This window comes from Neurospora tetrasperma (assembly GCF_000213175.1).
Source record: "Neurospora tetrasperma FGSC 2508 unplaced genomic scaffold NEUTE1scaffold_3, whole genome shotgun sequence".
In the NCBI taxonomy this organism is placed as follows: domain Eukaryota; kingdom Fungi; phylum Ascomycota; class Sordariomycetes; order Sordariales; family Sordariaceae; genus Neurospora; species Neurospora tetrasperma.
Window position 1 is genome coordinate 2,130,126 of NW_009799101.1, and position 21,142 is coordinate 2,151,267.

Genomic DNA, 21,142 nt, shown 5'->3' on the forward strand with positions numbered 1-21,142 from the left:
TTACAGAATTCGGCCTTCTCCCAACCTTCTCAACCTGGGCCCACGTAACCATGCTCCACCTCTGGCTCGTCGTCGTCCGCCTGCGCTGCCTCGACAAGGACGCCCACGCCACCTGGCAGGCCCAGCTGGTCGATCACTTCTTTCACCAGGCCGAGGAGAAGATGGACCGCACCCACGACATGTCGTCGCGTGTCATGCGCCAGCGCTACCTGCAGGACCTGTTCGTACAGTGGCGCGGCGTCGTACTCGCCTACGACGAAGGTCTGGTAAAGGGTGACGCCGTGCTCGCTGCTGCCGTGTGGCGCAACCTGTTCAAGGCGAGCGAGGACGTCGATGTTCGCGCCCTGGCCGCCATCGTCAGCTGGATGCGCAGCAGCTTGAAATATCTGGATTCCATGGAGGATGCCGGTCTGGCGCTTCATCCTACTTTGTTCAAGAACAAGCCGGATGCTGAGCTGCAGGTGGTGGATAAGTTGGTCCCGGCGCTGGAAGGGCAAACGAGTAAGGGTGCGGCAGCGGCTGATGTTGAGGGCATTTCGGCGGCGGGACAGGCCGAGGCGAAGGCGTCGCCGGTAACAAGCCAGAAGGCTGAGCCCAAGGGTGCTGCTTCCCAGAAGCCGAAGGCGGTGCCCAAGTTCAAGACTGCTGCTTAGAGTTGGGATGGAGAGTAGAAGAAAGTAGGTTGGTCGGTGGAGGACTGTACAATTACCTTGTATTATAACAGCATACCGGACACTTCCCAAGCAAAAGTGACGGTAAGGACGAGATGCTGGATGGATGGATATTCATATGTAAGGTGAACCTAAAAGTGCTGCAACTAAGCACAAGATGTAGATACCATAGTGTGGGGAATCAAGAGGCACGAAATAAAACACTGTCACCATGCATTCATTGACTTTCTACATCCTCTCCCACATCTGAAACTCATACTCCGTCCCATTTTCGACTTGCAGCCCCTCGGGAACCTCCTCGCCCACAAACTGGTCCAACTCCTCTTTGCTCTTCCTCACCCATTCTTCAGATCCCGATGCCTCCCCTTCCTCCTTCAACACCAAAGGAAAAAATGTATCGCACCCAAACTCCGGACTCAAGACCCTCGTCAACAAGATCCGCTTGCTTACCTCCTTGGGTAGCTTCAGCGCCGCACCGTAGATTTGTCCGCCGCCAATCACAAATACCTTACCAACTTTTTGTTGTTGCTCTTGCTGCTGCTGCTGCTGCTGGCAAAGGTGAAGGTACTCGATAGCTTGCTCAAGCGAAGAAGCCATGACCGGTCCCTCTTCTACTTCAGAAGAAGAAGAAGAAGACGGAGAGGAAAGAGAGGGAGATGAAGTGACAGAGCGACTGACGACGATGTTCAGACGACCTTTGAGGGGACGGAACTTGGGCGGAATGGACTCCCATGTTTTCCGGCCCATTATGACGGCGTTGAGGGCTTTGGTACCGGCGAGCTGCGATGTGGAGTTAGTCTTGGTTAGGGGGGTTTGCGCTGCAAGGAAAACAAGGGAGGGAGGGGAGGTACACGATGAGGAGAGAAAAAGAAGGGAAGGAAGGGCATAAAGATAAAATTACCTGACTCGGCAACCTCTTAGTTACGCGAGCAAAGTAGGCCATCTCTTTCTTGAGACCAGTCCATGGAAGGCCACCGTTGAGACCAATGCCCATGTCGCGCGTGGCGGCGAGGACGAGTGTGAGCTCGATGGATGGGAGGATGGCAGACATGTTTTTCGTCTCTTTTTCCCAGCCTGCATAAATTGTTAAATAGATCGAAACGAGCAGTGTTGATTGAGATTGGTATTGATAGCTTACTTCTTGGGAAAAAAAAAAAAAAAAAAAAACTTTGTTTGTTTTGAGGGGGAGGATGGGCTTCTTCCACAGCCAGTTGTGAGTCAGATGTAAAGTGCTTGGTTGCTGTTGCCCGGGTGAAGAAGCGTTAACGATGCTAAACAGTGGTTAAAAGTGGGCCGGCTTGGTGTTGTCCGAATGTTTCACTCCTGTCGTCCCGGATTTTCGTCTCACCAAAAACTTGTCTGCTTCGCGAGATTTGAGTAACCATGGGGAGACTTGAGCCTGAGAATTACGCATTACTTGATTACCACACCTCATCTATCTTTCTCTGCTACTTCCTTTCCGTATCTATATCCATACCGTAGTGATATCTCGTCGTCTGTAGATGATAAGCAACGTCCGACGTGATCAAAATGTTCAAAATAACAACCCCAATCAAATGCCCCTTGCTGCGCGTTTCATTCAACAGAGCTGCTGCAACTCACTTGCTCTTGCAATGATCATCGCCTACAAGACATACCCGCCAGCATCAACACAAGTCCACTCCCTGGCCCCCCTTCCATCCTCCAACTCGACGCACCACCAAAGCGCACCCTTGGCTTTATCCACTTGACCACTTTCCTGATAAGCCCTGGCCAGAGTGAACCAAGCCTCCGAGTTGTTCCATCCGGTGCCTAACTTGGTCAACCCCGACAGCAATCCGTATGCGCGATCCCTCGCCGTAAGCCGGTCGTGCAGTGGCAGTGAGGTCGCCTTATGCGGCGGTGGGAGTTCGGGGCACTTGTTTGGTGATGAAGCACCCTTCAGTTTGAGTGCAGCCATACCGTTTTCCAGGTTATCCTGCCCCTTGTCTAGCTTGCTCTCCATCTTGGCTGTACTGAGACCAAGAGGCTGTAAACGCAGTTCAGGGGACTTGGTGGTTGCTTGTAGCGGTGTGGAGTTATCGCTCAGTATGCTGTCTTCCAGGTTGAAATTTGGCACAACAGGTGGCGGAAGGAGCTTCTCCGAGTAAATATCCAAAAGTATATCAGAAAGACCAACGATGGCGGCAGCGTGGTCAGGGAAGTGCATTAACGCGGTCTCGAAATCCGCTCGCGCCTCATAAGGCTTCCCGCATGCAACCGACAGATATCCCTTCTGTGAAAGACATTAGCATGGCGGTTTTCTTTTCACAACGACATAACCAGATAACCTTACCTCTGCCCATACATCCGCATAAAGCTCTTCGGTGCTCTTGGTCTCGCCCCATCCGGCCTCCCGGAGAGAAACATCTCCAGTTGTATCATTCAGGATCTCGGCCTCCAATGCCTCAACAATGTTCTGTGCCTCAGTGCACGCTTGTTGCGCATCGGCGACGAGGCCAGCCCTCCGATAGAACCCGGCGATGGTTAGCCAGACCTTGATGAGAATGGCCTTCCGTTTCCTCTTGCTATGCTCTTGCGAAAAGTGAATCACCGGTAGCAACGAGCCGTAAACCTGGGCGAGAACCGAAGCCTCTCCGTCATTGTATTCCTCGTTCGAATCAAACGAGTTGGTACGTTGTACCCCATCTATAGACGGCTCTTCAGGGGGCGGAGCAGCCGCCGCACCATCCTTGCCCGCGTAATCCGCCAGGCTCCCGTTAACAGGCATCGGCGGAGGTGCTTCTATGGCTCCTTGACTTCCACTGCGAGATTTCCTACGCAAGCTGTGCCTCCTACCAGATGCACTCCTGCTGAGGCTGTGTGATTTCCGTTTTGATTGCGCGTTCTCATTGTTTGTGACTTGGATCGCTGGCGCTCCGGGAGCCTGGGGTACAGGCGGGATACCAGTCAGGTTCTTATCGTGACTGCCGAAAATGCTCTGTCTCATCCCACGGCCTGATCGAACTGACCGACTACCGAATACACTTGCTCTTCTGTTTCGAGTTTGCTCCTTGGCCACTGCGGTGGTCGCGGTCCTGGGGAGTTCTGGCTTTGTTAGCTCCACCTTTTGGTCTAGATCACCAAACAATCTCGTGAACAGGGTGAGTAGTTCCGAGCTGGCATTGACGGCAACTGTTGGTCCTTCAACCAGCTCCAGAATAGCCAATTGAGTCATCTTGATCTCAAGGAGGCTTTCTTTCTCAAAGTCATCCATCTCATCGACAATACCCTGGCTAGTATAGCCACCATCCTCAACGCCAGCCTCATTGAGATGTTCACTCTGGTAAGCGCCATTCAAGCTCCTGGTTCCAAAAAGAATAAATGGATCCTTGAACTGTTCCATAGCTCCTTCACAGGCTCGAGCAGCCATAACATAATCTTCTTGTGCACTAAGCATCAGCGCCAGCAGATGCCAAAGAGGGATTAGCGACCGCTCTCGCCAGCAGGGTCCTCTGTACAGCTCCTGGCTCTCATCAATGTCAACATCTTCCAAGAGCGCCGTCTTGACCAGATTAATAGCGTAATGAAGGTTCCGCTGCTCAGCCAGAAGAGTGCCAAGAGCGAAAACGCCCCTTACATCCACGCCCAAGCCGAGCTCAGGCGATAGGGACTTGGATAAGCAGTGAACAGCCTTCTGCTGGAAGTGTGTCCGAGACTCTGAGTCGTACGTCATCCGCGCCCATTGCGCGTTGGCGAGGCCAGCCGCCTGGTATGTCAGGGCCAAGGCGCGAGGGGGCAGCAATTCTGCAGCCGTGAGAACCAAGTGCCCGTCCTTTGCGGCGTTCAAATTCTCCTCTGCGCTCACTTTGCCATTTGCTAGCCTTTCAAGCAGATTCTCTAACTGCAATCCCAGATGGTAGGCCTTTTCAGCCGCATCTCTACCGCCAAATCGACAGAGGGCGGCGATACACGCAGAAATAGTTTCGAGCATAGTCGCGTCATCGTCCAAAGCTGGTTCAAGATGTCCAGTCTTGGCAACTCGCGCTTTGCTCTTTTTGATGATGTCCAAATAGGAATCGAAAGCAGCAAAAGCTAGGTCGAACTCGGCCACGGCAAGGTGGACTGTGAAAAGGTGGCGCAAAACAGATGTCGAATGATACGTCTTTGTCGCGGCACCATACAAGGTATCGAGTGTTCCGTGGCTAAGGGTATCTCTTCCGCCCTTACCGAGATCCTGCTCTTTCCATCCGTGACCGTTCAAAATGATCCAATTCTGCATAACACGATCGACAAACTGCTCGACCTCTGTTCTCTGCTCATCGGCCCTGGGGAACTTGGTCTCGGTATATAGCAGCCCTTGGAAAATGATCTCCACCTTCTTCAGTTCAGCGCGCAACTGGCTCCTAGCGGACGAGTCATTGCTGGGCTCAGAGTAGCCCGTCGGAAACGGGAGGTCCCGTTGTAGGAGCTCGGAGAGCACGTGGTAGTATTCGGACCACACCTGCCGCCTAGGCACAGAGCCCCGAAACCCATAACCTCCAGCCAACGGTTGCCCCTTGGCGCTCGCCCAGTACTTGGACCACGTTCGAAAGCTGGCAAGACAGTTGGGGTCGGAAAGGAGCTCGTCATTCTCGCGAATCGCTTGGCTTGCCAGCATGCAGTATTCGGTTAGGAAGAGTTCGGCCCAGTATCGTAGCTGATGGCGGGCCGTTTTGGTGGTCCAAACGCTGCTGAGGGACGGCAGAGCTGCTTCAAATGCGGCCATGGCCATATCTCGCTGCCCATCACGAGCCAGGCAGTTCGCTCTAAGATAGGTCGACTTTAAGGCGCAGACCTTGGTCCATTCAGAGAGGGTGTCCAGGTTGTCGCATTGCGGATACTCGAGATCAAAGTTCTTGGGGAGTCGAACCAAGGCGATGGGGTAGTCCTTCATGACCCAATGTAGCCACCCTAGGCAGACCTTGGCCTGGAAACTTTCTTCGGGATGCTGAGTTTCGTTCTCGATGGCCGTGATGAGGTTCGGTATGTGGCTTGCCACCTCGATGCCCACGGCAGGCCCTCCTGCAGTACTTGGCCGATCGGTGTCCTGCGGCGCGGCCTTCTGGCAAGCTCTGGTGATGGCCAGCTCGATTTCGGCCGTCAAGGTGAGACCTAATGAGGGCGAGAGTCAGTCTCCAAGCCCAGTGACAACATTGTAGCCGAGGAAGATGGTAAAAGGCTTACATATCCGGTCAGGCGCATGCTTCCGCACCTTGCGGACCAGCTCGGGGACAGCATCCCAGTTCTCTTCGCAACGAGCATCGTCGAGCTGTTGGATATAATGCGCCGCTTTTACCGCGTCGGGCTAGAATTACATACGGGAAATCAGTACGCTGTCAGTGCATACGAAGCCGTAAAGGCGGAGCGGGAACTGGGTCAAAAAGGAAGAGGCGGAAGACAAGGCAAAGGCGGCCTGTGGAGCAAGGGACACTTACCATGTTGCCTGGTCTACAAAAGAGCACGTACTACGAAGACCTATCGAGACGAGGCATGTGATATGAGTATCCTCAGCAGATTATATGGAATGTCCGTGGTCTTGTTGTGCGGTTGCTATGTCGGGTTTCTGGTTCAGAGAAAAGGAGGGGAGGGGATGGATGGGCCTTGTAGGTTGATGTCAGGTACCCGGATGGACGTCCTGGCCACGGGCAAGCTGGACGAGGGACCTGAGGTGATGTGAACGTGGCGGCGTCATGGGCCCGGCGTAGGTAGAGATACCTAGCGGACACGGCAGGAGCCGCCAAGGTTGCGTTTACCGCCTGGAAAGCAGAGCTCCCGGCCTCTATAAAGGGGTTTCTTTCAGGACTCAAGTACTGCCCCTCTGGACCCCGGACCCTACAACTGCTCATTTAGCGGGTGGGTCAGGGGCATCGTTACGTAGTGGTAACTTTGCTGTGTAATTACCTGTACAGTCCCTCGGTAAAACAGTTCAGTTCAGTTGCTGTGACGACTCGAACTGACCATGCGATAAGACTAGATTTGCCTGCCGGGGCTGAAAGTAAAGAAAAAAAAGTTTCGATATGGGAATGGCAACGGACTGTAAACTGCCAACTTTCTCCCATGAAGACTGAACATCATAAGTTTTCCTCTAGAAAATAAACGGATTTGAAGTCCAAGCCATTGGTACATGAAATTGACGTTATAGATTGTCCCAAAACCCGAGTACGTTGTTGGAAACCTGGGTTCCAAAACCGGCCGCACGTGTGAATCCTCAAAATCTACCAAGAAAAAAATAAAAACTTGGGCCGTCTTCATCCTCAGCAACACAACTACCCTCATCTTCAACAACAACACTTAACTTACATATCCGTTAAGTGTAATTTACAAAATGGCAATCCCGCCACCGGACCTGCGTGTTCTCTGTCGCAGACTCGCATCGACACCAGTTGACGACCTTCCTCACATCTGTCCCCTCCTCGTGAGCCATGTGCTTCGTTGCGGAGAGGTCCTGTCCGCTGTGCCAGAGACAAAGGCCAAGGACAAGTCTTCGGAAACTGCTACGCTTGTTCACAGATTGAGAACTCACATCACTACACTTCTTGCCGGCAAGAGTGCGTCCGGTCGTTTTGCTGCTGTCTTCCTGGTCAAGGCCGTCGTTGATGTTGGGGGCTGGGAGAGCTTGAGGGCTTCAGACGTATGGATTAGGGGCTTGATCGGCATTTTGGGGGTGAGAATCTCAAGTAGACACCGGCGAACCTCGGAATCTCATGCTAATAAGCTCATAGAAACCTGATCCTCTGGTGTCCAAGGAGCTATGTGTCATCACCCTGACCAAGATCTACTCTCTCCTCCAGAGTTACCAGACACTGGTCAGAGAGATGGCCACGCCCACTCTCCCAAGCTTCGTCACTGCCATGTTAAACCTCGTCAAGCCGCCTGCCTCGAGCAAGGCACCCAAGGTTCCCACGTCTTTTGTCGATACTGTTGCCGGCTCTCTCTCCAAGATCGTGTCCTTGTATCCTACCACCACGAGACCCTTCAACGCCCAGATTCGAGCCGCCTTCAAGGCTTACATCGCTCCTACCATGTCTGACGCCGTCACCGTCCCCCAAAGCCTAAGAGAAAGCGCCCGCTCGCTGCTTATTGTGCTTCACTATACAGCGCCCAAGAACGGTAGCAGCGACGAGTGGGTTAAGGGCATTAAATCCTATACCAAGGAGGCCCATGCTACGGCCGATCAAGTTTTCCGTTCCGTTCGGGAGTCCTGGGAATCCACCGCCGGCTATAGAGTGGACACAATCCGTACTGATGGTGAGCCATCCGGGGGAGGTGACGAGGCCGATGAACTCCCTGCCTGGACCGGCGTCACTGCCGGCGCCGAGAGACTTACCGGCCTCATCGGTCAACTTATCGAGTACCTCAAGGTTCCCACCAAAGCCCCTATCACCATTCCCGTCGGGGAGCTCCTCGACCTCGCGTCCCGCATCACTCTCATCACCCTTCCCAAGCCCACCACCGGCGAAGACAGCGTCGAGACGAACCCAGCCATCAGCAGAGACGAAAAAGCCGAGCTCTGGAGCGTTCTCCCCGAAGTCCACATGGCCATCCTTAACCTGCACACCGTCCTCCTCCGTCGCCTGGCTGCCAACGCCATGCCCTTGGCCACCGACATCCTCGACCAGATGGTCCGCGTCTTCACCTCTGGCCGGCACATTGCCGCCATCCGCGAGACCGTCTACGTCCTCACCAAAGAGCTTCTTGAGATGTCCGGCCCGGGCCTCCTCAAACTCAGCGTCGACTCCATGGCTCCCGTCATCCAGGCCACGTGCCAGGACATCCTCCGCGCCACGGGCCACTACGACTCCCCCGCCGGCGGCAAGCAGGCCAGTAGCAGCACCAACCCCAACCCCAACCCCAAGAAACCCACGGCCGGTAGAAACGGCGCCGGCATCCTGAACCCCCAGAAAGTCCAGTCCTCGGGCAATGCGGACGTCTACCTTACCACCACTTCCACCACCCATTCTTCTTCTTTTTCGGATCCCCTCTTCGCCGCCGCCCTTTCCCTCCTCCCCCTCTTCCTCTCCCGCCTCCCGCAGCGCCACCTCAGTCCCGAAGCGCGCGGCCTGGTCGACCGCACCGCCATCCTAGCCAACAGCAAGCAAGCGATGCTTGCCAGCGTGCTGAACCCGTACAAGGACACACGCGGTAGATACTACCCTACCATTTTGCCGTTCTTGGTCAGGCAGTTCCCTGCCGATCAGGAGGTAGAGGTGTTGAGAACGAATCTGATGAGAGTTGGTGCTGGTGTGAGCCAGACCGTGGCTACAAGTTGGGATCCGGCGGAGGGGTTGGATGAGGTGGTTGGTGCTGCCGCGAATACTGGTGGTATGGAAGGGGAGGATGAGGATGAGGATGAAGACATGGTTGACGCTGAGGCGGATGCGGATAATGAGGCGGGTGCCCAACTCGCTGCTGAGGATCAAAACCAGAAGAGCAAGGCTGCTGCTGCCGCCGCCGCCGCCGCCGGAGTTTGGGGTGCTACCGCGGAAAAGAGTGCTGCTGAAGATGTCGCCACCAGCAAACCGAACCCGTTCACCATCGTCCCTATCGACAGTCCCGAATCGAGAGCTGAGCGCGCTTCGATGAAAAAGCGTAAAATTGGAGAGGAGGCCGCGAATCCTCCTAAGAGAGTCACCAGAAGTTCGAGGAGAAAGACTGTTGAGGTTGAAGAGGATACGTCTGCCACTACTATCACCGCTGAGGTCGTCGAGGAGGTCGCTACGCCCGCTCCGGCCCCGGTGTCCGCGAAACCAGTTGTGGCTATGATGGAACAGAAAGAGGGTGAAGATGATGGTGAGGATAGCGATAGTGGGGAGAGCGTCCAGATCGATATGTCGCTTGAGGATAGTGAGGAGGAGGAGGAGGAGGATGAGGAGTAGATTTGATACCTTTGGGAATTTGGATGTCAAAGTACTATTGTAAATACATATTGGCTCAGGAAGGTGATCTGCTTGGCCCTAATTACTTTCGGGTTCCATACAAACCCACCTACCTCTATCTGAAGGACTCTGTTATACGACCTGTCCACTTCATCCAACCATACTCAAATTATCCAGCTCAAAGGTTACCCCGAATGTCTTGTGCATCGAAAGCCAAAATAACAAGCGTGGTCAACGTCGAAGACCCCCGGGTATAGAATGAAATGTATGCCTCGAAGCTGATTTTCCACGCGCCTGATTCTACGTCTAGAAGCAAACCCAGAAAAAACGGCAAGCCTACCACACGTGACCGATGCTGGGAGGGTGTCTCAATCACGCAGCCAAGCCCTCCTCTTTTCCTCCTTCTTTGCCCTTCTCTTTTCCTTGAAAGCCTTCAGCTCGGCCCTACTTGGCTTCTTGCCCGACCTTTCCGCCTTGAGACTTCGGCCATCGTGCATATTCGCCGCCGCGTCCACGTCGAAGTAAGCGTTGAGTTGCCTTTTGCTCTTGGCCTCGTCCGAGTGACGCTCTACGTTCTGGTCCGGCGCTTGCCACTGACCCGTGGTCCGGTTGAAGTAGCCGGCGCTGGCTAAGTCGGCCCCGGCAACGGTGGGGTCCAAGCCAGCGAGCGGGTTGGTGGCGGCAGCGGCGGCCTCGGCAGCAGCGCGAGCGTTGACGGCATACCACGCATTTTCGTCGTAGTCGCCGTGAATGGCGGGATTGTAGCCACCGGCGACGGAAATGGGGTTGCTGATGACTGTGGGTTCTACATCAAGAGGAACGACCACAGGCGCCACCACCGCTGCTGCTGCTGCCGCTGCTGTCGCGGTTGGAATTCGCGGGTTTTCCTTCTGCCATACGCCGCTGAAGCGGTTATAGAACCAGTAAGAAGAGTCGTTAGGGTTCCAATGGTACTCCCAACCGTCATCTTCCGGTTCGGGCGCCGGCTCGGCCGGTAGAGGAGGAGCAGATGACGATGATTCGCCGTTGAATGTGTGGTCTGGAAGAGGCTCGTCAGGAAGGGGAGGGGCGGCGCTTTCGTCGATTTCGCCGGGCTCGGCGCTCTCAGCCCTATTTGATGGCGATTGTGAAGGCGACTCGTAGTCACCTTGCGACGAGTCTTGGCCGTCTGGGGACTCGGATTTCGGCTGTTGCGCGGGACTGCCCTCGCGCTCGTGGTCTCTTCGGCCTTCTTTAACCGAATGAGACTTCGGTTCCTCTACCGTTTCATTGCTATCGAGCACTTCTTCGGTGGCGGCGGGGGGCTCTGTTGTTTCGGCCTCCTCATGTGCCCCATCGGTAGCCTCTGTGGCCCTTGTTCCATCTTCTTGACGCTCCTCCTGCACCACTTCTTGGGCGGTAGCAGAATCAGGTGGAGGTGGCGTGGACATGGCGGGTTATGATTTGTTTTTGGTGATTGAACTGCAGAGCTAGATCTTGTCAATGAAACGCCGACCAGTCTGAGTGTAGTAGATTTAAAGCGAGCATATGCATTTCCTGACGGTTTATTCAGTTGCCTTACTGTGCCGGGAAGAAGATTACTGCAAACGGAGGAAGAGTTGAAGGGCGCAGTGTTGTACCAAGTAAGAGTGCAAAGGCGATTGAGGCTGATTGCGGTTAACAATTGAAGGTGAGCTTGATATGCTTCAGTGCGGTGATTCACGTCTTCCGCTGAGCCTACGTGATGTTGAGTTGGAGATGATGTTTATGGAAGGGGAGGAATAGTCCAGAGAGGGCGCCATTGCACCTGCACCGGCCCAGAGCTGACTGCCGGCGGCAATCCTAGCCACCTCACAGCTGTCCCAACTGTGTCCCAACAGTTGGCCAGCAGCTGTCAGGAGGACATGGACGTCCTGGTGGGTCATTCCTATGTCTTGGATCCATCCTGTGGATCGGGGAACCCATTGATGCTCGTTAAGCTTAAACAATCACTGCCACCCTTCCATCGGACTTCTCTCTTCACATCTTCTACGAGTTTCCAAAATGTTGACGCTGGCCAGTAGAACTTTTTTTTTGCAACATCTTACATGCGATTGGAGATGTGATGTCGACTCGATCGACTTCCAAGGACCAACTACCTACTCAGCAGTCAGCACTGGACCTGACTCGACTTCCTCAAAGTGTCACTGTCAGCTCCCCTTCTCGTTCCCCCCCTTGCAGCAGATCAGTGCGAGCGCAGCCTCCAATCGGAATGTCGAGATTTCCGCCGCGAACGTCTCTCATGTCTCTCATCTTAGCTACACTACTCCAACCCATCTGACATGAGGCCCGGTACCAAAGATCCCATCCCGCTGTTCAAACCAGTGGGGAGTATCAAATAAGTGCTCATGCTGATGTTGACAGTGAGGAAATGGTGGACGTTGCGATAGTGTCGTCGCATCGAAGTCGGTGCGGTAACGTACAAGCCCCTTCCTTCGCATCCTGCCGTGGTTGCAAGTTAATAAGCTTAACCTGATCTTGGAGCCAGGAAGTGGCTCCTCGTGTTAGGGCTCGGCGGTGCAAGCGTCGTGAGTTTATATTGTCTTCCGACCTAGTCTACCTCCCCGCTTCTATCACCCACTGGCTGTACCGTCTTTGCGTCTTTAACCGGAAAGTGAATCCTATCAACTGCACACATGTGGTATTTTGGCAAAATGCTGATCCAGGCATCCTGAACCTTGAAAAAGAGGTTCAATCTGTCATTGTCCGCAGCTTGCTCAGCCCACTCACCTTCTGTTTGTTCTTGTTGATGACTGAAAGGCCCAGGCAAACATGGTTAGGGAGAGTGGTATGGTACCAAGAAAGACGGCTATCTTGACTCTATTCTGTGGGTCAATGCCAAAAAAAAGCATATGCACATCTATCTACCTTTCCAAACATCACCACTTCTCCCGACTGCTATCTTTGCGAGGTCTCTGTGGTCGACCAGCACTAACATTGGCCAATTGACCCGAAGACGGAGATGCCTCGACTTGGGACTTGGTACCACCAAAGCACAGCATCTGGAAACTATAAACAGCAAGACATCTCTTCATCCTCGATTCGGCGGCCTCCTGTGTTTGACTTACCTGACGATTCTGCTCAGGAAATACTTCAAGAGTTCTCGCTCGAAAGTTGATTGAACTATTTGCATTACTCAACTTATTGCATCTTGTATGCTCTTCTGCTGCTTTATACACAGCATCCACATAGGGACTGATTGGGCCTCTTGTTGTTACATTCGGCCCTCTGTATGTCATTGCATCCAGGTACACTCCTCATTTCTTGTTTCCGTGAAAATCATCAAACTTTGTGGTTGAGTCTCGCTTTACACGTGGCTACCCCTTGACTCAGATCTCGATTTTGACTGATCGATATTCGGTACTGGCCACTCACCTTTACCTTTCCACACTCGAGATTGTTGGTGGCAGGGCTGAGCTTGACTTGAGCTATGATGGAGGCACATCAACAGAGAGGAAGAACTCACACAAGTTTACCCTCACTCATCACCCTTATCGCCATTGTTTCCCCTCTAGCATCAGCGGTGCCCTCTCTCACCGACGATTCAAAATGCGAGTGTTACCTGACAAACGGTACACAAGCTTCCTTCTTCGCCACCCACAAATTTCTAGACTTCCGAAACCTAGCTGCACACGCCGGCGTCCCACTCACCATCACCAAACCCAACGACAGCGGAAGTGCACCCGTTACTAGCGAATACTTCACCTCAAAAGAATGGACCGAGGCATTCTGGGTCCTAAGTTGGAACAACAGCCACCAAATCCGCGAGGACGCCACAGTGCTGATGGTCAACTCGCCCAATAACGTTTACATTGAAGCTAACGGCGACCGCAGCCCGTCCTCGCAAACCTGGCTCACCCTGCGTACCCAACGTCTCAAAGACTTCCAAACCGCCTCCGAGATCGAGTCCGTCGCGCCCGGCTTTCAGTACCTCTCCGTCCGCATGCTCGCTCGCACCGTCGGCTCCCCGGGCGCCATCACCGCCTTATTCACCTACCGCGACGCCGACCGGCTCGCGGACGTGCAGGAGTCTGATCTCGAAGTACGCACCATGGACCCGCGCAACACGATCCAGTACACCAACCAGCCATCCTATACGGAAAAGGGCGAAGAGATCGACCACGCTACCAAGAACGTCACGCTTCCCCCAGGCCACCCGGATTGGACCCACTGGGCTGTGCACCGGCTTGACTGGACCCCCAAGGAAACTGTCTGGTACGTGGATGGGACCGAGGTCGCGACTATCTCGTTCCAGACGCCTAGAGATCCTAGCAAGGTTATACTGAACGCGTGGAGCGATGGCGGCGAGTGGAGCGGGAACATGACGGTTAATGACGCGGCGTACTTACAGATTCAGTGGTTGGAGATTGTGTATAACGCCACGGATGAAAATCCCGCAAAGAGGAAGAGAGATGGTGGTGGGGTAACAGCTGTGATGCTGAGGGAAAGGGATGAGGGTGGGGAGGGTAGTTGTGATGTGGTGTGCAGTATAGATGAAACTCTGGAACCGGGAAAGCCGGTGATGTTATGGAATAATGGGGCAATGAGGATGGTCGGTGGAGGATTGGTTGCTTGGATACCTTCATTAGTGACCTTTGGTATGCTCGCCTTGATTTCGGGGGGTTTGTGGTAGAGAGAAGCAGGTTGTAAGGGGACGTTGTCACATAAAATGGCGTTAGGAGGGTGTACCATAAACATGTTCATGCAGGTTTTCAGTGAATCAAGTGATGAGTGTGCCCGGAGGATTGATCATAAAAAAAAAGCGATAGTTGCAACATCCTCCGTCGAGTAAACAACTTACATATACATAGAAACCAGCTCACCGGGTTCATGACGGGTGTCAATGATCAATCAGCCAACCTTACTTTTCCCGATCAGCCATGCCCATCTTTCCACCATCTTTATTTTACGAGCGCCTATCCACTTGATCGCCACTTCAGGCACATGTTTTCATAGCTTCATCAAGAAATTCCAAGATACCAAACCGTGAACACTTCAATAGTCCCTTCCAACCCAATACATTAACCTAGAGGTACTTAGCGAAACGGCCAACATAGCGAAAGGGTGTTTAGCGTTGTCTATTATAACACGTGCCCGTCAAGCATTACACGTATTGAGTTGAAGGACTTGTGGAAAAGACATCTTACCGTAATTGTACGAGAGCCGACTGAGGAAACCCATGTTAGGGTTGACCATAATGATGGGAAAAGAAAAAGAAAGAAGTTTGCTTTCCCAATGTCTTGAGCATACAGACAGCCCTGGACATACACCGCCAAACTCAGTTACACATTAAGCCAAATTTACAACAAAGATGGTTTCGATGGACGCCATAATTCGCATGGTACTTATGATTGGCTTTAGGTAAAGAGCCGTTGTTGTTTTGTAGCTGGACCTGCGGAGCTTGCTGCATGCCTGCCTCTTCTAGGCAATCTTTCAGGCATTTCGCAGACAAGCACCGTACAGTTGGAGCCGGCATATGATGAATAAGTTTTAAATTGCCGGCCTTGAGATTGCTTTGGCAGCTATACTTGTGATGAGAACTACGGCGAGGTGAAGCCACTGCAGTGAATCATGAACTCGAAGCTTCGCCAGCCTACTCTTTGAGTACCAGTACGCACCGGCAGTTCCATGCTTGGACTGGACGCCTGTAGGCATCATATACACCATCTATGCCATCACTCTCTGCATATCTCTAACAGCCAGGAAAAGCTAGAAAGCCACCGCCTCTCTGGGTGATACCATTAATTGAGTCTGAGTTTGGCCTCCGACTACTATCAGCTGTGTGTGGTCCGCGTATGCTCCATGTACCACGTCAAGTCAGGCATATCATATCAAAGTGTGAACATGATCTGATTGGAGCATTCAAGGTTCCGATAGGCGGACAAACGATGAAACAACCTATGTCAAGAAGAGAGGTAATCAAGATGAGGCAGACATCTTGAACTGGTAGGGTCCTAAGCCATATGTAAAACAAGCCACCATTTACTATACAACCACTACCACCACCAAGATGTAGGTCTAGCCTCTTGACCGCCCGGTGTTGGGTTGGGTGTCCAAAGAAAACGCTTGGCAAGACATTGGTGGTTTCACGGCCGCGAGAGGGAGGGGAAATATTTTGTGCTTGAACACTGATAATGGCAGCGTCGTCTCCTGTCATGTGTTTGGCTGATGGCATCTCCAGGTCATCAGCTTAGAGATTTTAACTGAGCAAGCAAAGCTCTTGATGGCTGGCTGGCTGGCCGGGCCTTGGCCTTCGGAAATATGGGAGTTGTTGGCGGGGAGTATCTATATATGGGCCATTCGCTTCCTGACTGGCTGTTGTCGTCACCTCATGGTTGCGCAGTGAGATGATGTCGGTAAAGGCGAGGCTGTCACCCTCGTCCTCTTGTTTCTCAGTTATACTCCTACTGCTCGGACTGAAATGCTGCTGGCGAAGCATGAGGCGTAACGGGATGGCTCAAGATCCGCCAAGCTGGGTAAATGCTTGTTGCTTGTTCACGGATCCGAAGATGGTACTAGGATTTGGGTACAGGTCCCCAAACCGAACACCGCTCGGAGACAAAGATATGCAGTGCATTGTTGCGCAACATGACCATTCGATCATACATGAGGCAATAACCTTGTGAGTTATATAGCAGAGTGCTGTATGTCAAGGGTTCAATACTTATGGGCAGAGAGAAGCAATAGGGCAGGATAACAAGACCTGACCCACGTACTTGCCCCGCCGTTCCTCGTATTCTGACGGAGCTTGTGAATCATTGGGAGGGAAAGGACCCTCATTTTGTCGAGAAGACGATAACTGGCCGCTTGGTACGTGTATAACCACGAGTGCCGTGAGAGCGTGAGTGCTGTGGGGGGCCGGCCGACGAAAGCCGACGCCGTAGGTGTGAAAAAAAAAAAAAAAAAAAAAAAAAAAAAAAAAAAAAAACACGTGGACGTCACCGTTAATCGCTGTATTACCAGGTTCAACAGTCCACTACTCCAGGCCGCCCGGCAGCATCAGAAACCGCAAAGTCTACGACCTGAAGCGTCACAACTTTGACCGGAGGATTCCGGTGATCCAGTGGTGAGCTGGTAGCTTATATTGATCGGGCAGAGCTTGGCGAGCTTCAACAGTCCAGATTGGCGATGGACATGTTTGCCTTCCGATCCGGGTTAAAAGGCACTTGCATTCAGACGGATGAGAGCATGAAAAGGACATGATACGGCGAGCGACGAAGCATGTCGTCGCCGGATGAACAGGAGAGAAGGACTGGAACTGATCAGGAGCCAGCTTGCCAGCCACCGGCTACCAGCTACATCTACGTAGTTGTAGTAGACTTGCCACTGATGGTCCATGCTTTGGTATGTTCGGATTATGCTGCTGGAGGGCGATGACGACGATGAACATGCGGTAGAACTCGAATGCCTGTCCATGTCGAACATGGCACGGTCATAGTTCTCACCTCCAGTTCCTCCTGTGTTCCGAGCACACAAAGTCGAGGCTTTTGAGTTTGCCTTGACTGGTTGCCTTGAACATTTCAGAACTCCAGCGTCCAACATTCCCGTCGAACCGGTGGATTGGTAAATTCTCCGTTATCTTCCGAACATGGATCCGCTGGGAACTGTGCAAGGACGAGAAGGAAATGGGGAGGCGATCAGGGGAAGATCATGATGACGAGACGAGAATACTTGGGGGGTGCTGGGCGCCAAGGCTTTTCACCCCCCTACTTGTTAAGTAGGGGGTAGCGAAAAACTGGGACACGGTTTTAATCTTGGACATCTGGAATCTTAGCCTTCTGCTAAGAAAATTGTTAGTAGGCTATATACAGCAACGAAAAGCACACCAGCCATTTTTTGAAAAATCTGAGAAAAATCAAGGAGGACTATAGAGTATTCAACTGACTGTTCTCAAAATTGCATCAAATTCCATTTAAGCGTTGAGGAGAAAATAGCAAGTGCGCTCCTCTTCTGCTATCTGAGTGTCAATTTGGTTTGGTGGTTGATGCATTCTAGAAGCGACGACGTTTGGTAGTTGGATAGGATCGGAAGCTACCATTCAATGAGTTATTGAGATGAATTTTCCAAACCTTAACAATTGTATTTCCTAGTCCAAATGCACCTCCTTGAATTTTGGTAGAATTTTAGAAAAAAGGTTGATAGAGTTTTCGTTGTTGAGCCTTGCCCACTAACACAATTGTATAGTAAACGCTAAGATTCCAGATGTCCAAGATTAAAACCGTGTCCCAGTTTTTCGCTACCCCCTACTTAACAAGTAGGGGGGTGAAAAGCCTTGGCGCCCAGCACCCCCCAAGTAGATGTCCGATCGTGAACAGAGTCAGCTTTTGTTTCTTTTTTTCGATAGGTGCTAAAATAACGAACCCCTCCTGTCAGGGATCCATGTCTAAAGCGGGAGGTAGTTTGCTCTTGGGTCTTTGGGGATGGGGATGGAGGCAGAAAGAGCCCGCATCATGGCGTAATTGCATAACGTGATTAACAAGTGGATCCCACGTTTGCAGCAACCTTACGAGCTTGTTTTAAAGCTTGTCAGACTTCCCCAAAAAAAAGCTTCAATTTGATGGAAGCCTGCCACTGCCTGCCAACACCTACCCGCACTAGCCCGCACTTTATATATGTAAGTACACAACGGAATTGCTCCACGCCGGGCTCAGATACCTACCTACCATTGAACTTGGTGTTGGCTCTAAACTGTGGCAGTAGTATCTGCCAACACAGTCAGAAACTCCCACGTTCACCGTCCGGCTGTTCTGATCTCAACAGGCTGTCACAACATGAAACTGCGTATGATGAAAGGGGGTGAAGAGAGTCGCCATATCGGGTCATCATTCCACATGAGTCGAAGATTTCGGAACATTTCCAGAACTCACTGACGTTTTGCTAGTTGTTATCCCTGAGATCGCTCGATATCCAGCTATCCTTTTCGTTGATTATACCTGAATGGCCGCCCTGTGCCCCTCAGTCAAATCAGTCAGCATCATGACTCCTGTTGTCTCAATTGGACCCTTGCGTTCCTGAGCCTGTCCCTGGGCGTCCCCCAAGTGAGACAACACGTAAGGGGCATACAGCTTGCAAGACCAAAGAGGCTAGGCCGATCTAGGTAGGTATGTAGGTAGGTCTCTGAATGGTCAAGCACGGAAAGATAGCATGGGTAAAACCTTGAATCGCAACCACTACATATTAATAAACGTTATTTCATCTGGCCACCGACCGACGATGAATTGACATTACTTGTTGAGATGACACGGTGGATGGCGTATGGACTAATGTTACAGATCTGCGCATATAACATTATCTGCCAAAGCAAGCGGAGTCGGCAGAGCCGTTGATCGAGCTGCCGCTGGCGTTGCGAAATGCGGCGAACGTGAATGTGATTGCATTGTCCACGCTGGCGGGGTTGAATGTCGAGACGTTGAGTTCGACTTTGGCCCGGAACCATGCAGATGGTACTCTACCTACTTGGAGCCGTGACTGTACTTACAGTACAGTAACTTACTGTACTCTGTGTACTGCAGTCCGTAACGGAAAGGCAGTCACCCTCCCGCACCTGCCCATTCCTACCTAGGTCTACGGCACTGCGCGGTCCTGTCCTGCGGTCGTAATGCATCTATATAGACTGATCCCTACCTTATGTTTAAGTTGGTTGTAGGCAGATGGAGTTGTGGCCGATTCCGAAACAGCAAGAGCCTTTTGACTTTGCGAATTGATAATATCCATCGGTGTTGGCTGGTATAAACATCGGAATGTTGCCCCCCCCCCCATGGTTAGATTAAGTATAGTACCAGTCTGGAGCATTGTTCCCGATTAAGCCGCGGCAGTGCCTGGTGACCCGTTCGGCCTCGTCCCTGATGATCACGACATTCCTGTCGCACAAAGAAAAGTCGACGAGCCGAACTCCAGATCTGGCCGACCGATTAAGTATTCCGGATGGAGACGAAGACGAGACAGAAGTCGTTGAGATGTGGTACACCAAGAGGTGGTCGGGCCGCAGAGGGGTCACATACTATTGCGCGCTCACTCAGGATACCACCACAGCACCACCCATCCACTTCTTGGCAGCCGATACGATATCCTCCATATGTACTGGCGCCTCATTCATCTTTCCACAGCGCCATAAACGGCATGGTTGATCTTGCAGCAGAAAGGCGCAAAATTATTGTTGACTGGTGGACTGGCCGTCGCCTTCAATGTCGCAAGCGCCTTGACACGCGTTGGCAACGACTCTTGCATACTCCGCTCGCGCGATCCCACGATACCCGGAGGTTGAAGGCTCGATGCGACTTAATCGGCCCTCATATCGCGCTGGCCTGGTCTCAATGACACGGCAGCCACTGTGCAAGAGTGCTTGGGGAAACAACACGGGGGTCACCACCGCAGACTCACGCGCAACGGCGAGAAATCGAAGTCGGAATCCGCCCGGGACTCCAGGTTTGGGGACCCCTTGCTCGTTCCACACGTTTTTTTTCTTTGTTTCCTCACGGTATTTTATTCCTCCGCCACGTTCTAGGGACTTGATTGACCACGTTATTGCCGATAATACCTTTGCTATCGGCTGACCCAACAGATATAGCAAAGCCCAAGCTGATCACCACCAGATCATGGCAGCAAAGAGGTCCATGAATGAACAAAGGATGGATGATATTTTATGCCTATCCACCACCACTGCAGCACACCACATTGCGGACACCACCGCAGGCTGGGCAGCTCAGCGGAATGTTGGCTGTAGCAACGGACCTGGTTAGCGCGACCTTGGGGAGCGCTGATGAGCCTAGCCAATCGCACAATTTCGGCTCGCATGCCCCCGTTAGAATAGGTATGTATGGAATCGTGAAGACACCCGAGGCCGCGAGCGAAAGGACTTTTTCTGGGGTTCAGGCCAGTTATAGGGTACCTCAACCCTGCATGTCCTCTTTTTGGTGATGACGACGCAGTCGATGGCGGCGCGTTGCGGCAATATCAAGCGGCTGTTAAGTGCCAATGAAGGCCCATGTTAAGATGAGATGGTGGTAGCGAAGACCTTGACTTCTGCAACTTCTCCCTACTGAGAGCAAGCGAGAACACGAGGAAAGAGCAACGAAGGGAAAGCAGATGATCAGTCAAGTTCTTGCATGCCCGGGTTCCCAAGGGTTTGATAGCTGTCTGTCTCCCTTTCTTGACACTGGTTAGTTCTGTCCTTGTCTTCCACCAAGCAGCCGTTCCTTTCGCTTTCTCATCCGCCGCTTCCAAGCACCTTGGTGTATTGTTATGTCTGGTCATCTCGAACCAACGACGACGAATTTGCACCACAAACTTGCAGCAAGCTAGAATCTGGACGGGCTCGTTGCGATTCAGATTGCAGTAGCAGCGCTCATCATGTAACAACATGTACGCATCCTTCCCCCTCCCAGTCGCTAGATGGAAATTTCCTGATATGCCCGTGTATACACGGCATCGTCTCGATTTTGCCTCCAACGGCCGACCGATCCATCGATCGGACACATGAGTCTGGAGTCCCTGGCGACGGGAGCAACATGCAAAGGTGAGGCAAGACAGAAATCGGTTGCAATTTTTTCCCTTCCTTTTTGGGGTGCGGTAAAGGGA

The 21,142-nt window shown here is 52.4% G+C and overlaps 7 protein-coding genes across 7 annotated transcripts in view; 3 read left to right on the forward strand and 4 right to left on the reverse strand.

Annotated features, from left to right (window-relative positions):
- The window catches only part of NEUTE1DRAFT_129617 (uncharacterized protein), a gene marked incomplete at both ends in the record, with an annotated part of 2,518 nt that extends 1,634 nt beyond the window's left edge, over positions 1-884 (forward strand). Inside the window, one exon of the mRNA XM_009852542.1 lies at positions 7-884. Within this exon, the coding sequence (XP_009850844.1) occupies positions 7-653 (647 nt within the window). The remainder of the gene's footprint in view (positions 1-6) is intronic.
- Positions 875-6,259, reverse strand: NEUTE1DRAFT_62928 (uncharacterized protein; the record flags this gene model as incomplete). Its single annotated transcript, XM_009852543.1, has 8 exons — positions 875-1,451; positions 1,573-1,733; positions 2,149-2,237; positions 2,309-2,925; positions 2,986-4,487; positions 4,860-5,783; positions 5,856-5,976; positions 6,107-6,259. 8 exons carry the CDS (start codon positions 6,107-6,109, stop codon positions 900-902), a joined length of 3,969 nt encoding a protein of 1,322 aa, XP_009850845.1.
- A 737-nt stretch (positions 6,260-6,996) lies between these two features.
- Positions 6,997-9,547, forward strand: NEUTE1DRAFT_81610 (uncharacterized protein; the record flags this gene model as incomplete). The annotated part of the gene is made up of 2 exons (XM_009852544.1): positions 6,997-7,335; positions 7,394-9,547. The coding sequence occupies 2 exons, from the start codon at positions 6,997-6,999 to the stop codon at positions 9,545-9,547; spliced, it is 2,493 nt and encodes an 830-aa protein (XP_009850846.1).
- A 295-nt stretch (positions 9,548-9,842) lies between these two features.
- Positions 9,843-11,126, reverse strand: NEUTE1DRAFT_122121 (uncharacterized protein; the record flags this gene model as incomplete). The annotated part of the gene is made up of 1 exon (XM_009852545.1): positions 9,843-11,126. The coding sequence occupies one exon, from the start codon at positions 10,975-10,977 to the stop codon at positions 9,916-9,918; it is 1,062 nt and encodes a 353-aa protein (XP_009850847.1).
- A 1,869-nt stretch (positions 11,127-12,995) lies between these two features.
- On the forward strand, positions 12,996-14,317 carry NEUTE1DRAFT_122122 (uncharacterized protein; the record flags this gene model as incomplete). The annotated part of the gene is made up of 1 exon (XM_009852546.1): positions 12,996-14,317. The coding sequence occupies one exon, from the start codon at positions 12,996-12,998 to the stop codon at positions 14,196-14,198; it is 1,203 nt and encodes a 400-aa protein (XP_009850848.1).
- Positions 14,318-16,720: 2,403 nt separating this feature from the next.
- On the reverse strand, positions 16,721-16,981 carry NEUTE1DRAFT_42325 (uncharacterized protein; the record flags this gene model as incomplete). The annotated part of the gene is made up of 1 exon (XM_009852003.1): positions 16,721-16,981. The coding sequence occupies one exon, from the start codon at positions 16,979-16,981 to the stop codon at positions 16,721-16,723; it is 261 nt and encodes an 86-aa protein (XP_009850305.1).
- A 1,872-nt stretch (positions 16,982-18,853) lies between these two features.
- NEUTE1DRAFT_42054 (uncharacterized protein) lies at positions 18,854-19,279 on the reverse strand (the record flags this gene model as incomplete). The annotated part of the gene is made up of 3 exons (XM_009851981.1): positions 18,854-18,984; positions 19,059-19,071; positions 19,190-19,279. The coding sequence occupies 3 exons, from the start codon at positions 19,277-19,279 to the stop codon at positions 18,854-18,856; spliced, it is 234 nt and encodes a 77-aa protein (XP_009850283.1).
- Positions 19,280-21,142: the final 1,863 nt, after the last annotated feature.